This window comes from Camelina sativa, chromosome 19, assembly GCF_030686135.1.
Source record: "Camelina sativa cultivar CO46 ecotype springtype chromosome 19, ASM3068613v1".
Classification (NCBI taxonomy): domain Eukaryota; kingdom Viridiplantae; phylum Streptophyta; class Magnoliopsida; order Brassicales; family Brassicaceae; genus Camelina; species Camelina sativa.
Window position 1 is genome coordinate 1460993 of NC_141898.1, and position 19714 is coordinate 1480706.

The 19714-nt window shown below is 36.1% G+C and overlaps 2 protein-coding genes and 2 pseudogenes across 6 annotated transcripts; 3 read left to right on the forward strand and 1 right to left on the reverse strand.

Annotated features, from left to right (window-relative positions):
- Positions 1-98: 98 nt before the first annotated feature.
- On the forward strand, positions 99-3741 carry LOC104764018 (disease resistance protein TAO1-like). Of its 4 annotated transcripts, none has more exons than XM_087502984.1 (5): positions 99-623; positions 708-1851; positions 1958-2251; positions 2383-2469; positions 2565-3741. In XM_087502984.1, the coding sequence occupies exons 1-5, from the start codon at positions 139-141 to the stop codon at positions 2625-2627; spliced, it is 2073 nt and encodes a 690-aa protein (XP_087359110.1). In that variant the 5' UTR covers positions 99-138; the 3' UTR covers positions 2628-3741. The 4 variants fall into 4 exon arrangements, with proteins under 4 accessions (XP_087359110.1, XP_087359111.1, XP_019096684.2 ...); XM_087502985.1 differs by having other exon boundaries at positions 2386-2469; XM_019241139.2 differs by having other exon boundaries at positions 2383-3741.
- Positions 3742-5215: 1474 nt separating this feature from the next.
- Positions 5216-14429, forward strand: LOC109125108 (putative disease resistance protein RPP1; annotated as a pseudogene). The gene is made up of 6 exons (XR_015591617.1): positions 5216-5773; positions 5946-7086; positions 7191-7487; positions 8273-8634; positions 10040-10044; positions 13219-14429. The product of XR_015591617.1 is annotated as a putative disease resistance protein RPP1 (transcript).
- Positions 14430-14802: 373 nt separating this feature from the next.
- LOC104767319 (putative F-box protein At1g77650 pseudogene) lies at positions 14803-16065 on the reverse strand (annotated as a pseudogene).
- A 432-nt stretch (positions 16066-16497) lies between these two features.
- Positions 16498-19422, forward strand: LOC104764019 (5'-adenylylsulfate reductase-like 5). The gene is made up of 4 exons (XM_010487443.3): positions 16498-17124; positions 17865-18046; positions 18496-18620; positions 18760-19422. Exons 1-4 carry the CDS (start codon positions 16957-16959, stop codon positions 19179-19181), a joined length of 897 nt encoding a protein of 298 aa, XP_010485745.1. The 5' UTR covers positions 16498-16956; the 3' UTR covers positions 19182-19422.
- Positions 19423-19714: the final 292 nt, after the last annotated feature.

Here is a 19714-nt window from a genome sequence, read left to right on the forward strand (position 1 = left end):
GATATTAGAGTAATCAAATTGTAACGACGAGTCGTCTTCTTTCTCTGATCACCATAATAATTAAATAAAAAGGCCCTTTCCTTCCATCTGTTGACGAGGACAAGCCCTCTCTCCATCTTAAAAAAAAAAAAAAAAAAAATGAACTCAAACCCTTCATCATCATCATCATCTTTGCGTCGTAATTGGTTACACCATGTGTTCCCGAGCTTCCACGGTGCAGATGTCCGGAGATCGTTTCTTAGTCACATTCTGAAGGAGCTAAGAAGCAAAGGAATTGACTCATTCATTGATAATGATATCATGAGAGGAGAATTTATCGGCCCTGAGCTCGAAAAAGCGATCAAAGGATCAAGGATAGCCATTGTCTTGCTCTCGAGTAATTACGCTTCATCGTCTTGGTGTCTTGATGAATTGGCGGAGATCATCAAGTGCAAGGAAGATTTGGGTCAAACAGTGATGACTATTTTCTATGAAGTGGATTCAACTGACGTCCAGAATCAGGCCGGGCATTTTGGGGAAGTCTTTAGAAAAACTTGTAATGCTAAAACAAAGGAGCACTTTGAGAGATGGATAGATGCCTTGGTACAAGTAGCCCAAATCGCTGGCTATCATTCAACCAACTGGTTCGTCCTTTTGGATTTGTAGCTTTTTTTTTTTTTGTTAAATGACAAGATTGTTCATCTCCCACTTTTATTTGTTTATGTTAGGGCTACTGAAGCAGAGATGATTGAAGATATTGCCACTGATGTTTTGAAAATGTTGACTAAGAATTCAACGCCATCAAGGGATTTAGACGGCTTCATTGGAACGGGATCTCATATGGAGAAGATGAAACCGTTGTTATGCATAGACTCTAATAATAATGAAGCAAGGATGATTGGGATCTGGGGTCCTCATGGGATTGGTAAGACCACCATTGCCAGATGTCTTTTTGACGAATACTCTGGCAGCTTTGAGTTGAGTGTCTTTATGGAGAATATCAAATCAATGTATACAACACCAATTTGTTTAGATGACTACACTACAAAGTTGGATTTGCAGCAAAAGTTCATGTCTCTTATAATCAACGAAAAGGATATCAGGATTCGTCATTTAGGAGTTGCACAAGAAAGGCTCAAGAACAAGAAAGTTCTTGTTATTCTCGATGACGTCGATCAATTAGTTCAACTAGAAGACATTGCAAAAGATACTCGGTGGTTTGGTCCTGGAAGTCGGATTATCATTACAACACAAGATCTGAAACTTTTAAAGGCTCATGGGGTTGATCATATTTACAAGGTTGGTGCTTCTACTGAGTCTCTTCAAATCTTCTGTACGTATGCTTTCGGACAAAACTCCCCTAAAGATGGTTTTGAGATGCTTGCCCGAGAAGCTACAGTTCTTGCTGGTCAAATCCCTTTGAGACTAAGGGTTGTCGGCTCTTATTTTCGAAGGAAATCCTTCTACCAGAAGATGTGGGAAAAGGCACTAGTCGAGTTAAGGAGTCGCCTTGACATAGAAATTGAAACTCTTTTAAAGTTCAGCTACGATGCCTTGTGTGAGAAAGATAAAGATTTATTCCTTCATCTATCTTGTTTTTTCAACTTTGGAAGTATTGAGATTATAGAAAGTTATCTTGCCAAAACGTTTCTTGACTTCAGGCAAGGGATTGACGTCTTAGTCGAGAAATCTCTCGTATCCATTGTCTCTGGATATTTAGAGATAGATCATTTGCTAGTTCAACTTGGAAGAGAAATTGTGCGAAAAAAATATGGTACTGAACCTGGGAAATATTCCATTCGTAAGCCTGCAAAACGCAAGTTTTTGGTTGATTCAAGAGATATTTTTCAAGTACTAAGTGATGATACAGCAGTAAGTTATCTATTTCATTGCATATTTCTTCTCCCTACAAACTGAGTCTATTTAATTGATAACCTAACCGTCTCTAATATATTTTTCACGTCCGTGTCTTTTTCAGGATAGTACCAGTGTTATAGGACTAGATCTCAGTTTATCTGAGACCGACGACGACGAAATTGATATAAGTGAAAGAGCCTTTGAAAGAATGTCTAATCTCCAATTCTTAAGAATCAGTGGCGCGTGCGATGTATTGTTCTTTCCCCAAAGTCTGAACTCTATATCTAGAAAGCTTAGATATATAAATTGGATGTATTTCCCAATGCCATCTTTGCCTTCAAATTTTGATCCGAAGTTCCTCATCAACCTAAGCATGCAGATGAGCCAGCTTGAGGAGTTGTGGGGCGGAGATCTAGTAAGCAAAATAACTTATCTAGTGTTTTTGATATTTCAGACAATTTTTTAGCTTGCAAAAGTGGAATGATCTTCAAGTATTGCACCATCCACTAACCGTATATATATATATATATTTGTATGTGTGTACAGCAGCTTAGAAATCTGAAGTGGGTGAATTTGAGTCATTCCAAAAACCTGAAGGAGCTTCCTAATCTTTCAAATGCCATTAACCTTGAGGTATTGGATCTCACTGGATGTTCAAGTCTAGTCGAGCTCCCTTCCTTCCATGAAGCCACTAATCTTACGAGTTTGCATCTTAATGAATGTTCCAGTCTTGTGGAGCTCCCCTCCTCCATCGGAAATACCACTCTTCTCAAGGAATTGAATCTCGCTAATTGCTCAACTCTAGTGGAGCTACCTTTCTCATTTGGAAACCTTCACAATTTATGGAAGTTGACAATGGATGGGTGCTCAAAGCTAAAGGTTCTTCCGATCAACATCAACTTGAAGTCTCTTGAGGAACTTTATCTCAGAAATTGCTCGCTCTTGAAAACGTTTCCTGAGATTTCCACGAATATTAAACTTCTCAAGCTCAATGGGACTCCAATAGAAGAAGTGCCCTTGGCGACTAGATCATGGTCTCGTTTTGAAGAATTACATATGTCATACTGTGAAAACCTCAAGGACTCACCGCATGCTCTTAACAGTATCACAGATTTGCACTTGACTAATACAGAAATACAAGAGCTTGGTCCATGGGTCAAGGGATTCTCTCGTCTACGTCGGCTTTTACTAAACGGATCACAGAAGCTGGTATCACTCCCACATCTTCCGGATTCCCTGTTGCTCTTAGATGCAGAAAACTGTGAGTCCCTAGAGAGACTAGATTCATCCTTTCGCAATCCAGATACTTCTCTCAACTTCTTTAACTGCTTCAAACTAAATCAAGACGCGAGAGATCTCATCATCCAAGCATCTAATAGTGCAGTTGCAGTCATACCCGGTGAAGAAGTGCCTGCCTACTTTAGTGACCGAGCAACTGGAGGTACCGTAACGGTGAAGCTGAATGAGTGGCCTCTTCAGAAACCCTTGAGATTTAAGGCTTGCGTTGTGCTGGTTAATAAGGTTGACAATGAGCCTCGTGGTGTGCAGATAACGTCTGTGTCATATAAGACCATCGACAAAAAGAATGGCGTCATTGTTCCATGTATACCAGAACACCTCCCTCTACCTCGCGCTGTAACATTTACAGGGCATTTGTACACCTTTGGTTTAGAAGTAGATGGGACTTCCAACGAGCTTTCCTTTGAATTCACAGTCTTTAGTAAATCATGGGATATTAAAGAATGTGGGGTACTCCAACTTTCTTAAGTTTCTTTGTATAGTGATAACATCAGATTAGTTTATGTGCATTTTTATGTTGTACTTTTGTATGATTATCATTATGTGTTGTGGGTTATGTATGTTGCTTATGTGTATATATATGTCTTTACCTAACATAGCTTAGCATTTCTTGCGTAGCATATCTAGACTATGAGTTTTCTAAATTCTAAGTTAACCCAGCCAGATATATGAAAATGTTCCCCTAACAAACCACCCATGGTACAGAAGTCTGAAAACAGAGGAATGAAGTATGAAACCCATGGTACAGAAGTCTGAAAACAGAGGAATGAAGTATGAAGTCACATAGTATACTATATATACAGAGGACTCTGTGTGAAACAGAGTTACGAAAAATCTGAAGAAATCAAGCTTCCGTACACGATTTCAAAAAACAAATTGTGGTTTTTATTTGGCTTACAAAAGCTTTTTTTTTTTTTTTACAAAAGCTCTAATATATTCTCCCGAAAGCATTGCAGAAGCTATAGAGATTTCTTGGGCTGCAAGGATTTTGTAACCTTTCCTTTGCTACATAACATGACATTATATACAGCTAGAGAGAAAAGATTAGTCTCATATTACACCATTAAAACCGTGCTAAATCAATTCATGGTGGACGACTGGATTCAATTTCATTTTGGCTGGGAATTTTCATTTCCTAAAACCAAGCAAAGAAAAACCTCAAACTGAAATGAAACTCCTTTTCAACAAGAATAACTCGAGTGCTTATACATTTCAGCGTGTATTGAAATGGTAGTTATATTTAACGTCTTCAGAAAGTTTTTCCCTTGCTTGTTATAGCAACTTGCTAATTCTTTTTGGCTGTGACTTCGATTCTTTTTGGTATATTCTATTAGCATGTTGAGAATAAAAGAGCTATACAAATGATCAAGTTATCTTTTTTTAAGTCGCTTCTTTTTGTTTGACTTCAAATGTAATTGGTAAGTTATATTATTAGCAACGTGACAAGAGTTATTATGCCTATAATTAAAAACCCATGTTGTCTTTTGACTTTGGAAATTACTGGTAAATTCCTTTTAGCAACTTGAGAAGAGTATATATGTTTTAAACGAAGTTGTCTTTTTTTAATTGGCTGCTTTCTTTTGAGACTTCGAGCAAAACAAAGAAGTTAATTGGCCCCAAAACAACAAAAAAAAAGATCGGCGACCGAGTTACGCATATGCTTTTTAAATTCCTAGGGAGAAATAAAAATATATACCTCTATATCATTGACAGAATCACACAAGAGCCCCCCATACTGTGAAGTAATTATCAAGATAACAAAAATAATTATCAGGATATCATAATATCTTCACGTTGTTACCAACCTGGTCCCTTATTTACATCCTTTTTTTTTTTTTTTAATTTACATCTTATCTATTACTAAATTGGATATTACGATTTAGTTTGAAACCAACATGCTACACAAATCATTTTGGATTAGTCATGTGGTGTGGTATGGATTTATAGGGTTCAATATCATAGAAGTAATAAAGTAGGGGGAATTATTTGTAATAAACAAAACGTAGAAGGATATTAGAGTAATCAAAGTTTAATAACAAGTCTTCTCTGTTCACAATAAAAAGCCCTTTCCATCTGTTGACCAAAAAAACAAAGCGCCTCTCCACTTTCTTCTGCAGATTGGTTCTCATCTTCTTACGTCAAAATAACAAAAGAAAGAAATAATGATTTCAAATTCTTCATCTTCTCTCCATCGCACTTGGTTACACAATGTCTTCCCGAGCTTCCACCGTGCAGATGTCCAAAAATCTTTTCTTAGTCAAATTTGGAAGGAGTTCAGACGTAAAGGAATCGAACCATACATTCATGACGATACGGTGAGAGGAGAAGTTATCGGCCCTGAACTTCAAAAAACGATCCAAGGATCGAAGATCGCACTTGTCTTGCTCTCGAAAAGATACGCTTCTTCGCCGTGGTGTCTTGACGAATTGACCGAGATTATGAAGTGCAAGAAAAATTTGGGTCAAACAGTGATGGCCATTTTCTATGAGGTGGATCCAACTGACGTCAAGAAACAGGCTGGGGATTTTGGGAAAGTCTTCAGACAAACTTGTGAAGGTAAAACAACCGAGGTTATTGGGGAATGGAGTCAGGCTCTGACCGAAGTGGCCACAATCGCTGGTTACCATTCAATAAACTGGTTCGTCATTTTGACTTTTTATTGTGCTCTTAATCTTTCAGAATACATCAAACTATATACAATTATAGCTTTTAAACAGTAGATATATTTTTGGAGGTAAAGATTTCGTTCGTATGTGATTTTTGGGTTAGTAGTTAATGGAAGTATTCATCTCTGATGATCACTTTGTTAGGGCTACTGAAGCGGAAATGATCGAAGATATTGCCAGTGATGTTTCGAATAAGTTGATTAATTCGACGCCTTCAAGGGATATCGACGACTTCGTTGGGATGGAAGCTCATATGGAGAAATTGAAACAATTGTTATGTCTAGAGTCAGATGAAGTGAGGATGATAGGGATCTGGGGTCCTCCTGGGATTGGCAAGAGCACCATTGTCAGATGTCTTTTTAACCAACTATGTTAATCTAACAATAAATTTCAGCAGAGCGTCTTCCTAGATAATGTCAGAGCAACGTATGCAATACCCTTTTGTTCAGGTCACTACGCTGCTAAGATGGATAATTTGCAACAAAACTTCATGTCTCAAATAACCAACCACAAGAATATACAGAGTCCTCATTTAAAAGCTCAAGAAGATAAGGTGAAGGACAAGAAAGTTCTGGTTGTTCATGATGACGTTGATCAGTCTCTACATCTAGAAGCCATAGCAAAAGAAACTGGGTGGTTTGGTCCCGGTAGTCGGATCATCGTTACAACGCAAGATCCAAATCTTTTGAAGGCACATGGTATCAACGACATCTACAAGGTCGGTTTCCCTGAAGAGAAGGAGCTTAAAGAAATCTTTTGTATGTATGCTTTTGGTCAAAGATTTCCTAAAGATGGTTTCGAGAATTTGGTCTGGGAAATTATACATCTTGCCGGTAAACTCCCTTTGGCACTAAGAGTTATTGGCTCTTATCTACGGGGAATGTGCATGCAACAGTGGCAAAAGGCACTACCAACATTAAGGTCTCGCCTTGATGGAAAAATCGAGAGTGTTTTAATGTTCAGCTACGATGCATTATGTGAGGAACATAAATATTTATTTCTTTTCTTAACTTCCCTTTTCCCATATGGAAAAATTGAGAAAATAGAAGATTATCTTCCGAAGAAGACATTCTCAAACTTTAGGCAAGGGATTGAGGTATTAGTGGAGAAATCTCTCATATCCATTGTCTTCGGATCTCTAGAGATAGACAGTTTGCTCATCCAACTGGGAAGAGAAATTGTGAGAAGAAAATATGGTAGTAAGCCTTCCATTCGTAAGCCTGGAAAACGTCAGTTTTTGCATGATGAAAGAGATATTTGTGAAGTACTGAGTGATGATACAGCTGTAAGATTTAACATTGGTATTTAATTGCATTAATGATCCCTAAATTGAGTTTCTTTGATGACTAACCATCTCTCTAATTTATTTAATTGTATCCTTCTTTTCAGGGTAGTAGCAATGTCATAGGAATAAAACTCACATTATCGTCTATGACTGAGGACGAAGAATTTTATATAAGTGAAAGAGCATTTGAAAGGATGTCTAACCTCCAGTTCTTAACTATTGGTGGTGATTGCAGTAGACTGCACTTTCCGCCAAGTCTGAACTCCATATCTCGAAATCTTATATCACTAAATTGGGATCAGTATCCTATGACATGTTTGCCTTCTAATTTTTATCCACAGTCCCTCGTCAGTCTAACCATGACGGGAAGCAAGCTTGAGAAGTTGTGGGACAAAAATAAAGTAAGCAAACATTTTTATATAATCTAACATGTATTATTTTCAGTTTTATTTTGAATCTCTTGTTTTTTTAGCGGGTATAATGTTTAGCTAGAAAAAGAGCGACATAATATACTATTTTATTTTGTTCAAAAAAAAAACGATACATTTTACAAGAAAAAATTGAAAACCACACCCAATTTTAAAATGATTTAAAAACTACAATTTTATTTTAAAAAACGTCACCATAGTACCTTTTATTGATTCAAGCATTATTTTAAATAAATAAATCAAAATAGTATACATTAATTTTGTGGCTAATTTAAAATAACTAAATTTAAAAATATATAACGAAAATTCGTAATTAAAACTTTAACAAAAAAAAATATAAAAAAAAAACTGTTTCATCTTTATAGTTGTACGTAAAATTTTGAATCAAAAAAAATATATAACTATTGTTGATAATATCATTTAAAATTTTAATTTATTCAAAAATAAGTAATTCAAAATAAAAAAAAAATTCTCAAAATAATTGTTTTTTGTAAATATATTTTTCTATTTTTACTTCAATAATTTTGATATACCTGTTTCATTATATGTTAATTTTTTAATTTAAAACCATGCATATTAAGTGTCTACTATTAAAAAGTTCAACTAATCTTAACAAAACTGCATAATATAAATAATCCAAAAGTTTTATAAAAGCGATTGGAAACATTTATAATATGAAACAAAAAAAGTTATCTGAGACAAGGGAGTACAGTATTAGTTATTAATTAACGATATGTTGTTGGCTTTATTTTCCACAGAAGCTTAAAAATCTCAAGATTATGAATTTAAGTTCTAAAAGCTTGAAGGAGCTTCCGGATCTCTCAACTGCCACTAACCTGGAAGATTTGCGTCTAGGAGGATGTTCAAGTCTAGTGAAGCTTACTGATCTTTCAGCTGTCACTAATCTCGAAATCTTGATTTTAGACGACTGCTCAAGTCTAGTGGAGCTCCCCTCCCTCGAGAATGCCACTAATCTTAAGACACTGAGTCTTAAGAGCTGTTCAAGTCTTGTGGAGCTCCCATCCTCCATTGGAAAAGCCATTAATCTAAAAGATCTGACTCTCGATGGTTGCTCAAATCTAATAGAGCTCCCTTCATCAGTTGGGAGCCTTGATGAATTGTTGATGTTGTTTATGAATGGTTGCTCAAAGCTAAAGGTTCTTCCAATCAACATCAACATGAAGTCTCTTACGGAACTGCATCTCAGAAATTGCTCGGTCTTGGAAACTTTTCCTGAGATTTCCACAAACATAAAAAAACTCCATCTCACTCGGACTGCAATAGAAGAAGTTCCCTTGGGGGTTAGGTCATGGTCCCGTCTTGAAGAATTGCATATGTCATACTGCGAAAACCTCAAGGACTCGCCACATGCTCTTGACAGTATCACAGATTTGCACTTAACTGATACAAGTATAAAAGAGCTTGGTCCGTGGGTCGAAGGATTCTCTCGTCTACGTCGACTTTTACTAAACGGATCGCAGAAGCTGGAATCACTCCCACAGCTTCCGGATTCCCTTTTGTTTCTGGATGCAGAAAACTGTGTCTCCCTAGAGAGACTAGATTGCTCTTTCCGTAATCCAGAGATGTCTCTCAACTTCTATAAATGCTTCAAACTAAATCAAGAAGCGAGAGATGTCATCCTCCAGGCATCAAATCGTCCAGTAGCAGTCTTACCCGGTGGAGAAGTGCCTGCCTACTTTAGTCACCGAGCTACTGGAAGTAGCGTAACAGTGAAGCTGGATGAGAGGTCTCTTGATAAATCTTTGAGATTTAAGGCTTGCATTATGCTGGTTGAGAAGGTCCACAATGCGCCTCCTTATAGTTCGTACAGTATGTATGTGTCATTTAAGGTCATGGACAAACAGAATGGCCTCATTGTTCCATGCCCACCGGGACACCTCCATATACCTTGCGCTGCAACATTTATAGGGCATTTGTACACCTTTGATTTAGAAGTAGATGTGACTTCCAACGAGCTTTGCTTTGAACTCACAGTCTACAGTAACGAATGGGAGGTAAAAGAATGTGGAGTACTCCAACTCTCTTAAGTCTCTCTTCATGTTGATGTGCATTTTTTCATGATGTAATCTTGTTTGATTATCCTTCTGTGATGTTGGGTTATGTATATGGTATATATCTTTGCTATATATATATCTTCGTTTCTTCCACTCGAATCCTTTGACATGTGAATTTATGTCGGTTGGTATTGTTTATTCAAAAATTATTTTTGGTGTCACTCAAAACTTTGACAACTAATTTGTAGTATTCATTAGTCGTTATTTTGGAAACTGTCCGCTATGAATTAAAGATTGTTAGAACAGTTTTGTATATAGATCTACTCCGTTAAAAATAATTTCAAATTAAGGATGTAATCAGATCATAGAGGATACAAGTATACAACTTTCTAATCATGTATGAACGCAATTAACGTGTAGTGTTAACCGATGTTAATGTTGACTAATTTCCAGTCTAACAGAAATTTTTATTTTGCTAGCACAAAAGTTGATGTTGATTCCGCCATTTAGAAAAAGTTGGAGATCTTTTTGGTCTTTGTCCCATGTTTTTTGATATTTATTATTGATTTGTTACCAAAATCATTAAAATCTCCCCCATGTTATTATCGAAGATTATGCAACTTAGTAAATCATCGATCGAGCTTGTCCAAAAAAAAAAAAAAATCATCGATGGAATAATCCCACACAAATCAAAGCGTGTTATGCAAATTTTTTTTTTTTTTTCTGCAAATCAAACTTTCATTAAATTCAAAGAGTAATTACAAAGAGTCAAAGACCTTATGCAAATGTCTATTTAGGGGGTTTTAATTAACCTTAGTCAAAGTGTATTAATTTCTTACGTTCAATCTCCTGATGTTTTGGTCTTATCATTCTATAAGAATTTTGTAAGAAAGTCAATTTCATTTATATAATTTTGGTAACAAATCGATACTGTAGAATTTAATGATTTTCTACATTTACTTTGGTAAAGATTTCATTGTTGACAAAAATATGATATATGCGAGAGCATTGTATAAAAATGGTTCCACGAAAAAACCTGTACCACTATCTTTAACATATTTTTGTAATAACTAATTTTACGAGTAAAACAATGGTGAACATGTCAATGAAGTCTGTTTTCCTTGTCTTCTTAGCTGTTACATCGGGTAATTTCATAAATCAAATACATAAATGATGGTCACAACCTTCTAAGTACAAGTTACAACTTACAAGTGTCAAGGTTCTTGACACTAGAAGATAAAAATATTGTGGTCAAAGAATGGTTCCAAACATTTTTACAAAACTATCATTTTATGTTTTTTTAATCGTGAAGAATTTTTTAAAAAATTACTTCTCACGTGATTTGATTTCATCAATTTTACTCATTTGCTTGTGTTTCGGTTTTATATATAGAGCAAACATGCATATTTAACATCCTTAATTAAGGTTGAGCCACAATAATTTGAGATTAAAAAATTTAGAGAGAATGGGAACAAGACAGAAATCATTTTTCTTATGTTATATAAAGAACTAGATTAGATGGAACATGAAAATAACTAAATTAGGTAAGTGCATTATTACTATTATTAGTAGTAATGTTACTACAAATTGCAGGAAACGGTAGAGCTATAGAAGCAAGAGTGAATGGAACCAGTGGAGGATTAAAATCAGCTGTGATTGAGATCAGAACAGAAACAAGTGGAGAAATCAATATAGTCATAGGAAGGTTGTGGATGCCCCCTCTTGGCTCTTAGCGTCAAAGTCATACACAATGTTTCTGGTCTAAGTAAGCTTTGAATTTTTCTTTTCTCTGCTCACACTCATCATTCAACTTCACATAAAAAATTTTGATTCTCTTCAATCAAATACTAGTACCATACACCCATTAATTTAACATCATCCCTGTACATCCTAAGAAAATCCAAATCCATTATACACAATACAAATATTTTTTTATATATATAACACACCAACTACAGACAACGTAATAGATGACATTAACGAAGCTCAAGATCGCTAATTAAAATCCAATAGTAATAATCGTAGTGAGCCTTGTTGATATTATCTTCAATCCAGCTAACGTTTCCCTTTCTTTGAGCTATTCTCGACCGCATGAGGACAGGGAGAATACTACTACTACTACTCTACGATAGTAATTATTTGCATACGACAATTTTAGAGAGATCCTATTTTGAAATATATCTTCTTAGGTTCATATAGGCTTAGGGCAAAAAAAAAATATATAACCTTTGTTATTAAAAAAAGTTAAAAATGATATATATATATATATATATATATATATTAGATGATTACCCATACAATACGTAGATGATATGTATTTTTAATTATTTATATATTTATATTACTTTAAGACTATGATAAAATCATATATATATATATATATAAGTTATTTGATTGTTTGATATATTGAATATAGTTTACATTAAATTCTATATAAATATAAATTGTAGGTGTGATTGTTTATATATGGCAGCAAATTAGTCATTTTTTTGTTCTTTGAAATGTTGAATAGATACTAACAAAAAATAAGCAAAACATATGTAAAATATGAACAAAACATAAGTAAAATATATTTACGTATCTGTTTTCATAACACATAAAATAGACTCTCAGATACCATACTATCTATTTTTTATTGTCACATTAGCATTTTGTTAGTTCATTAAAAATATCCTTTTATATAAAATTTTAATACAAGTTCTCAACTTTCATGTAGTTTTTTATTTTACTTTCAAACATCTAATACATTATATAATAGTCTATTAATACAAATAAAAGATTAAGAAGAAGATTTAATAACAAACAAAATATCATGGATTTTTAAAATAAAATAAAAAAAGTAAACACATTTTCAAACTAAATACATATCCTAACTTAAAAAGATATGTGACTTTACAATTTTTTACTATTTTATGGCCTTGGATAAATGACCTTTTCAATACACATGAAGTATTAATTCATTGATTTTTTTTTTCTACTTTAAGAAAATATGCAATTAGTAATTTTAGGAGTCTCACATTCACAGAGAAACCAAAACCCTGCTAGAGAGTTACAGAACCGCACTTGTTCAAATGTCTCGTCTCCGGTTCTATACAAGTACGTTCATCCATCTTGAAATTATCTGATAAGTACCAGGGTAGTAAAAGTGTTATAGGCATCCATTTCTACCCATGTGAACTGTCAGGAGAATTAAATTTAAGTGAGAGAGCTTTTGAAGGAATGTCTAATTAACCTTAAATTCTTAAGATTTTACTACCGACGTGGTGACCAGAGCGACAAATTGTGCTTACCGCAAGGTTTGAATTGTCTATCCTGAAAACTTAGAATATTAGAATGGGATCGTTTTCCAATGACATGTTTGCCTTCCAATTTTCGTACGGAGTGCAGTTCAGCAAACTTCATAAGCTATGGGAAGGAAATCAGGTACGATATTGTTATGTATTTCTCTCCCATTTTTAAATTTTTAGTTTGATTTTGTTTGTATTATATGTTTTTTTTTCTTACAACTTTTAGGCTTCAAAAGGAGTAGTTTTATCATCCGTTATTATTTGAATATAATCGTAATGGTTTGGAAGTAATGTTGTCTTTTTTTTTTGTCTAGCCGCTTGGAAATCTCAAGTGGATGTATTTGAATCATTCCAAAAACCTAAAGGAGCTACCTGATCTCACAACTGCCACTAAACTTGAAGAATTATTTCTCGTTGAATGCTCTAGTTTAGTGGAGTTCCCCTCTTCCATTGGGAGTGCTGTTAAACTCCAAAGATTGTATCTTAGTGATTGCTCAAGATTGGTGGAGCTGCCCTCCAGTATTGGGAATGCCATTAATCTCGTATGGTTGAATCTCATTGGCTGTTCAAGTCTGGTAAAACTCCCATCATCAATTGGAAATGCCACTAATCTCCAGGGATTATATCTTGATATGTGCACTGGTCTGGTGGAGCTACCCTCCTCTATTGGAAACCTTCATAAATTGCAAACGTTGACTTTATTAGGATGCTCAAAGTTAGAAGCTCTTCCTACCAATATCAACTTGAAATCTCTTGATACACTTGATCTCACTGGTTGCTTGTTGTTGAAATTTTTTCCAGAGATCTCCACGAACATTATGGATCTTAGGCTCATGAGAAGTGCAATAAAAAAAGTGCCTTCGTCGATCAAGTTGTGGTCTCGTCTTCTTGACTTGGAAATGTCATACAATGAAAATCTTAAGGATTATCCACATGCTCTAGAAAGGGTTACGGAGCTTCATTTGAGCGATACAAAGATACAAAAACTTCCTTCATGGGTTAGCAGTTTCACTCGTCTAGATCGCCTTGTGCTCAAGGAATGTAAGAAGGTGGTGTCACTCCCACAACTTTCAGATTCCTTGTCATACCTAAAAGCAGTAAATTGTGAGTCACTAGAAAGACTCGATTGCTCATTTCACAATCCAAACATTCGTCTATACTTTGTTAACTGCTTCAAACTGAATAAAGAAGCGAGGGAACTCATCATCCGGACAAGTACTAACCGTGTCGTCTTACCTGGTGGAGAAGTGCCCGCGCACTTCACTTACCGAACTACTAGTGGAAGTTCCTTGACAATCAGGTTGAATGAGAGGCATCTTCCTACATCCATGAGATTTAAGGCGTGCATCTTGCTGTTTGATAAAAGTGTCAAGGAGAAGAAGGTGGAAGAGGTGTATGATAGAAAAGCTATGAAGGTATCGTACCGCATCATGGATCGTGGCTTCAGTTTTCCTTGCAGACCTACACACCACTATCTGGCTCCCCCTTTAAAAGAGCACTTGTACACCTTTGAATTTGAAGTGGACGTGACATCCAATGAGCTTTTCTTTGATTTCCAAGTCGATAGGAATGAAGCGGTAATAAAAGAATGTGGGGTACAACTCCAACTCTAAAGTCCCTTATTCAGTCTTTTTTGGTCCACTAAGACTCCATCAGTAATTGGCTTTTGCTGAACCCAAAAATGAATGTATATATGTGTGTGTGATTATGATAACGAGTCCGGTTCAGGCATGATATGAATCCAAAAGAAACCGCATACATACACACACATTACATCAACTGCTTTGTAATGCAACGAGACTATATTGTAAAAAAAAATTATAGTTGAAACATTTAACATATAGATAGAGAAGTGCACAAGTTTCATCACACAGCATATAAGCTAACACAAGAATAACAATAGAAAGACCATGACAAAAGCTTAAGAAAGAACATACATGAATTCTCTCTTGCGAGAACAAGACACACAGAGTCTATTTTTGCGTCTTATTCTGGAAGAGGAACAAGACTCGGAACGTAAAGACCGCCACATGTAAAAGTGCTACGGCCAAGTGCATACCACAGTGGTCCTGTGTCAACTTGGTTTTTGATCTCACTAATTTCGTAAAAGCTGGGACAAGCAATATCATAATCCATTATTTGTACATCATCTTTATCCTCCTCTTGGACAAGAAGTTTATCGCACCATAACATGAGACCACCACCACCACCATTGGTCTTCTCGTGGATAAAGTATGTGGGAATACCGTTAGCGTAGGGATGGGGATTCAATATAGGGAGATGAGGGTGAGTCACATTAAAATACTTAGTCCATGAGACAGCAGCAGCAGCATCAGTCACCTTGTTTGTGACCCAAACCTCGATCCTTGGGGTGTCGTCGTGTCCAACGCGGTGTTGATGCAATAAAGAAAGCCTATCTCTTCCGAAGCTTGACAAGACAACTAAATCAAGAGACTCCCCAAGGACCAGATCAACCTCAATCTTAACGGGGAAATTAGAAGAACATGTTAAGGGCTTGAATGTCTCTTTGGAGAAATCGAAACTTTGGATGAACATTTGGGAATAACCCCGCCCACTCCTGGGTTTAGCAAGCCAATACATGTTTCCCTTCATAGACACGTACTTGAAAAACACGATCCAATCGAAAGTAATGGCAGGAAAGACTCTCCAGAGTTTAGATTTGAAGTCATATATCTCATACTCACTATTAGTTGAGTAGTAGTGAAACTTCAAAACCTTGTAGTTGTGGTCATTGTCGTATCCAAAACCGTACTTATCAGAAGGTTGGTAAGAAGCATGCAAGGGGGGTTCAATCCATTTGACTGCGCTGCTGCTGCTGCTGCTTAAAACCGGATTCCAAACTGCAAGCTTGCGCCTTTCCTTGTTTCCGTCACCAAAAGCGCACAGCAATAATCCGTCGCAGTGAATAGCACATTGAAAACAATAATGGAGTTCACTACCCACAATCAACTCGGACGGGAGTGGTAGAGTTAAGAGATCAAGGGTCACCGGATTTATGATTTGAAAACTAGTATGATGAATGCGAATGAACCGTCGTCGTGCATCATTTTCCTGGGAGAGTCCCAAGTGTTTGTAGATGAATCTCTTGTCCTTGAAGACAGCGTACCATTCTTTGCACACCGACTTGGCTCGCATCACATCCTCGATCCCAAGTCTTCCAAGTATCTCTTCTTCTACCACCTCAACAGGCAGCCACGGCCAAAGCTTTTTTGACGAAGCCACCGCCATGGAGGACACACAAAACAAACACTCTTAAAAGTTTCAGTTGGAGACGACGATGCATCTCGTGACAGCGGAGAAGAAAGCTGCTTCGAGAGAAACAAGATTGATCATATTGGGCTTCTATAATATTTTTTATTAGACTTTTGGACTATTGATAACCCCATTATTTAGCACTCAAAACCCGATTTTTTTAGTTATAATTTTTTTTTTTTTTGAGGTAAATTAAAATTATTGAACCCATAATGAAATAAACCATCCAAAAACAAAATTAGTCTAACTATTAAATTAATGTGTCACGTTTTTTTTTTTAAATTTATTTCTTCTCCCTCACACTACTAGTAAAACGATAATGTTAAATTAGTAAAAGAAAAATTAATTTAATTTTTCCCATTGAAGAAAGAAAGGCAAGCAGAAATAAATGGAATTTATAAGACCGGCCGGGGTTGGGTATTTATTATTTAAATATCCAAAATATCATCAACGAGAGAGAGAGAGAGAGAGAGACCAAATCCTTCGAGAGTTTTGGCGTTTTCCGATCTGTTAAAGTTGTTTCTCTTCCGCAAACCAAAACAAAAAACAAAATTCAAAGAAAGTTTTTGGTGATCCGAGAGATTCCCCCAAATTTGTAAAAATTAGGTTTTTCTTCTTCGCCTCCTCCTCCTCCTCCTTCTCTTAAGCCCTAGCCTACTTCTTTCCTCCTCTTTATCTTAATCTGAATCATTTCTGTCTGATTTCATAATCTTGGTTTCCCTTTCCCTCCTCCAATTTTGCAGTTTCTCCAACCTAATTTTGCAATTTCGTTGTTTGTGCATTGAGAGGAGGATCCTCTTATTGATAGTTTTCTTGCTCGCTCTCTTTGTACTATTATTATTATTATTATTATTATTTACCTCTCATATGGATTCGCCTCGGGTTTGGATTCTCCTCTTCTGTGCGATAGCTCTCTCATGCTTTACGCCCGGGTTCGCTTCATCACGGGCCGTTTGCAATTACGAATTCGAGCTGTTCCGGTTCGATTTAGAAGCTAAATGTCCTCTTTATCTGTATCCAACTCCTCCTATTCAGGTACGTACGTACGTTGTCATCATCATTACCCTAGGGGTTTGTTTGTTTGTTTGTGAGTTTTTTATGATTCCTATGCAACTTCCAAGCTTTCTTATTCCGACTGGATTTGGGACTTGCTTTGTGATGAGTTTCGTGTCTTCATAGGGTTTTAGTGTGAAAGATTCCCAGTGACGGGTTGTTAGAGATCAAATGCTTTATATCTATATGTCGGATTGGACTTACTCTTCCAATTATACAATTAGGGAGCAATTGGGCGTGAAAGTTGAAGCTTTTCTCTTTTTCTTTTAAGTTTGGATCATCGTATCTACTGTGAATTGAAAGTATTGGACCGATTGTGTGATGTATTGAAATTTACTTGAGGCATGATGGTTAAGGCTTAGAGCCAAACTTTACCAATTTTTTTCAATGCTCCTTCGTCTATTGTGGAAAGTGGAAAAGTCTTTCTCTTTTTTTCCTTAGATGTTTAGGATCTGTATAACTAGGCGTAACCCATTTCTCTATACCTGTCAACACTATCATCATATTTAGTTATTTGCCATCCGAATTTTGTAACTTCATCTAGACTCTGTTTAGGTTTAGAGTTTAATGCTCTTATAATGCATACTGTGTAGTAGCTTCTCTGTCTGGAACTATGGTTTAGCAAAATTTTAATAGGTGGACTTTGGTTCTTCTAAGGGGATGAAGTTGGATCTGTAGCTTTCTTCTTAACTAAAGCAGTGTCTAAATTTTTCACTATGCAGGTAGATGGAGACTCACTGGACAGGTTAATGGCTTTAAACCATGGAAATGCTTATATATCAGTACTCTTTTATGCTTCCTGGTGCCCATTCTCACGTGCTCTGCGCCCTAAGTTTGACATGTTGAGTTCCATGTTTCCTCAAATACAGCACCTAACGGTGGAGCATTCTCAAGCACTCCCCTCGTAAGAAGCCCTACTTAGTCTTGTTTTTTGTATATAGTCTATTATTCTATTTCCATACTACTTAGTATAGCAGGGGAGTAGATTGAATGACTCGCATCATGAAATTTTGTTACTGATAGTTGACTTGAGAGTTAATCATCTTAAATTGCTTTTCCGATTTTTCATAACTTAACTTAACCCATATTAGGTGCTTCTTTCGCACTCTGATGGATAAAGTTGTTACTTAGCAGATATTTTATTGTTTGCTGTTACTCTGTCTTACACTTCATTGGCAAATATTCATTTGATTTATATTACAAGTATAGGTTAGCTATTTCATTCATCACCCTATCTGCCTTGTGTAAATGTCTCGCTAGTGGGATTTTCTCCTAGGTGCTTTTAGGTTTCTTCATGTGTGTTGGCCTTTTCATTTGTCTTACTAACTGATTCCATCAATTCCTTTGTTGCAGTGTCTTTTCTAGATATGGTATCCATAGCTTACCTTCAATCCTGATGATAAATCAAACTTTAAAAGCTCGGTACCATGGTCGAAAGGATCTTACATCCCTAATTGAGTTTTATGAAGAAGCAACAGGTAAAACACCAAACCACATAGTCTGCTTGTGTTTTCTTCCAATCTTCCTGAACAGGCTTTGCTTTATGTCCAAGATATGACTAGCACATTTCGGGTTGAAAGATTTATTAATAACTGATTGTTCTTTTTGGCTTTCCAGGTCTCCAACCTGTCCAGTATGTGGCTGAAGGGGAACCAACAGGCTTAGATGCCGGCGATGGTAATTTGATCACATGGTTGCGCAACGGGACATCTATCAGAGAAATCTTCAAACAAGACCCGTTCTTGATACTATCTCTGCTGTTTATCTGTTTACAAATGGCAATCCTTGTCTTCCCCATAGCTGAATCGCGCATGAGAGCGTTATGGGCCTCTTATGTTCCCAATCTGAACCTGGAAAGATTTAGAGAGGTAAGCCAACTGTTCAGCCGTGGTCTTCATATGGTCGATGTGAGGAGGTTATGGTTGAAACTTAGACTCATCAAAACGAGGAACTTCCATGAAAGGGCAAAGAACGCACAAGCCTGGGCTTCATCACTCGCATCTGTCTCTCTTGGCCAAACTTCATCAGACCAATCCTGATCCTAAGGGTTATAAGCAAAGCCCTTTGAAAGATATTCTAATATCTTGTCAGCGTTGGAAAGAGATAAGCTTTTAAGTGTGTTCTGGAAATCTGAAAGTTCCTTTAATGAAATGTTATATGACTTCTGAGTTTATTTGTCTGCATCAAAGCATGTAAATCCAGGAACAGCTTTGCTTCTGTTTGTGAATATCTTTCTCCCTTTTTTGTTCTATAAAATCTGAGATGTCTGTTTTGGCCTCATTTCTTTTACTGAATAATTTGATTGATTGAGTCAGCTAAATTTGTCTGAATCTTTTACGCAGCTTTGTCTTGTAATGCTTGTTCGAGTTACGTTGGTTCTGCTATATGGTTCCATGATATGGTACATTATCATCATGTGCATGATGCATTATAAGATACCACATAAACATGAAAACAAAAACCAAGGAATCGAGCTTAAATGTCCAAAAGTAGGGAACAAAAATAAAGAACAAAGCAGAAACGTTTGGAATTTTTGCAGGGCTTCGATTTTTTTTTTTTTTTTTTTTAATAA

What these genes read in the sequence shown, in the direction of transcription:
- LOC104764018 (XM_019241139.2), top strand. Translation starts at nt 139, where the DNA reads ATGAACTCAAACCCTTCATCATCATCATCATCTTTGCGTCGTAATTGG. An exon ending in GGCTATCATTCAACCAACTG is followed by an intron (nt 624 to 707) that starts GTTCGTCCTTTT and finishes TGTTTATGTTAG; the next exon opens with GGCTACTGAAGCAGAGATGA. An exon ending in AGTTGTGGGGCGGAGATCTA is followed by an intron (nt 2,252 to 2,382) that starts GTAAGCAAAATA and finishes ATGTGTGTACAG; the next exon opens with CAGCTTAGAAATCTGAAGTG.
- LOC104764019 (XM_010487443.3), top strand. Translation starts at nt 16,957, where the DNA reads ATGGATTCGCCTCGGGTTTGGATTCTCCTCTTCTGTGCGATAGCTCTC. An exon ending in CATTCTCAAGCACTCCCCTC is followed by an intron (nt 18,047 to 18,495) that starts GTAAGAAGCCCT and finishes CCTTTGTTGCAG; the next exon opens with TGTCTTTTCTAGATATGGTA. An exon ending in GTTTTATGAAGAAGCAACAG is followed by an intron (nt 18,621 to 18,759) that starts GTAAAACACCAA and finishes TTGGCTTTCCAG; the next exon opens with GTCTCCAACCTGTCCAGTAT.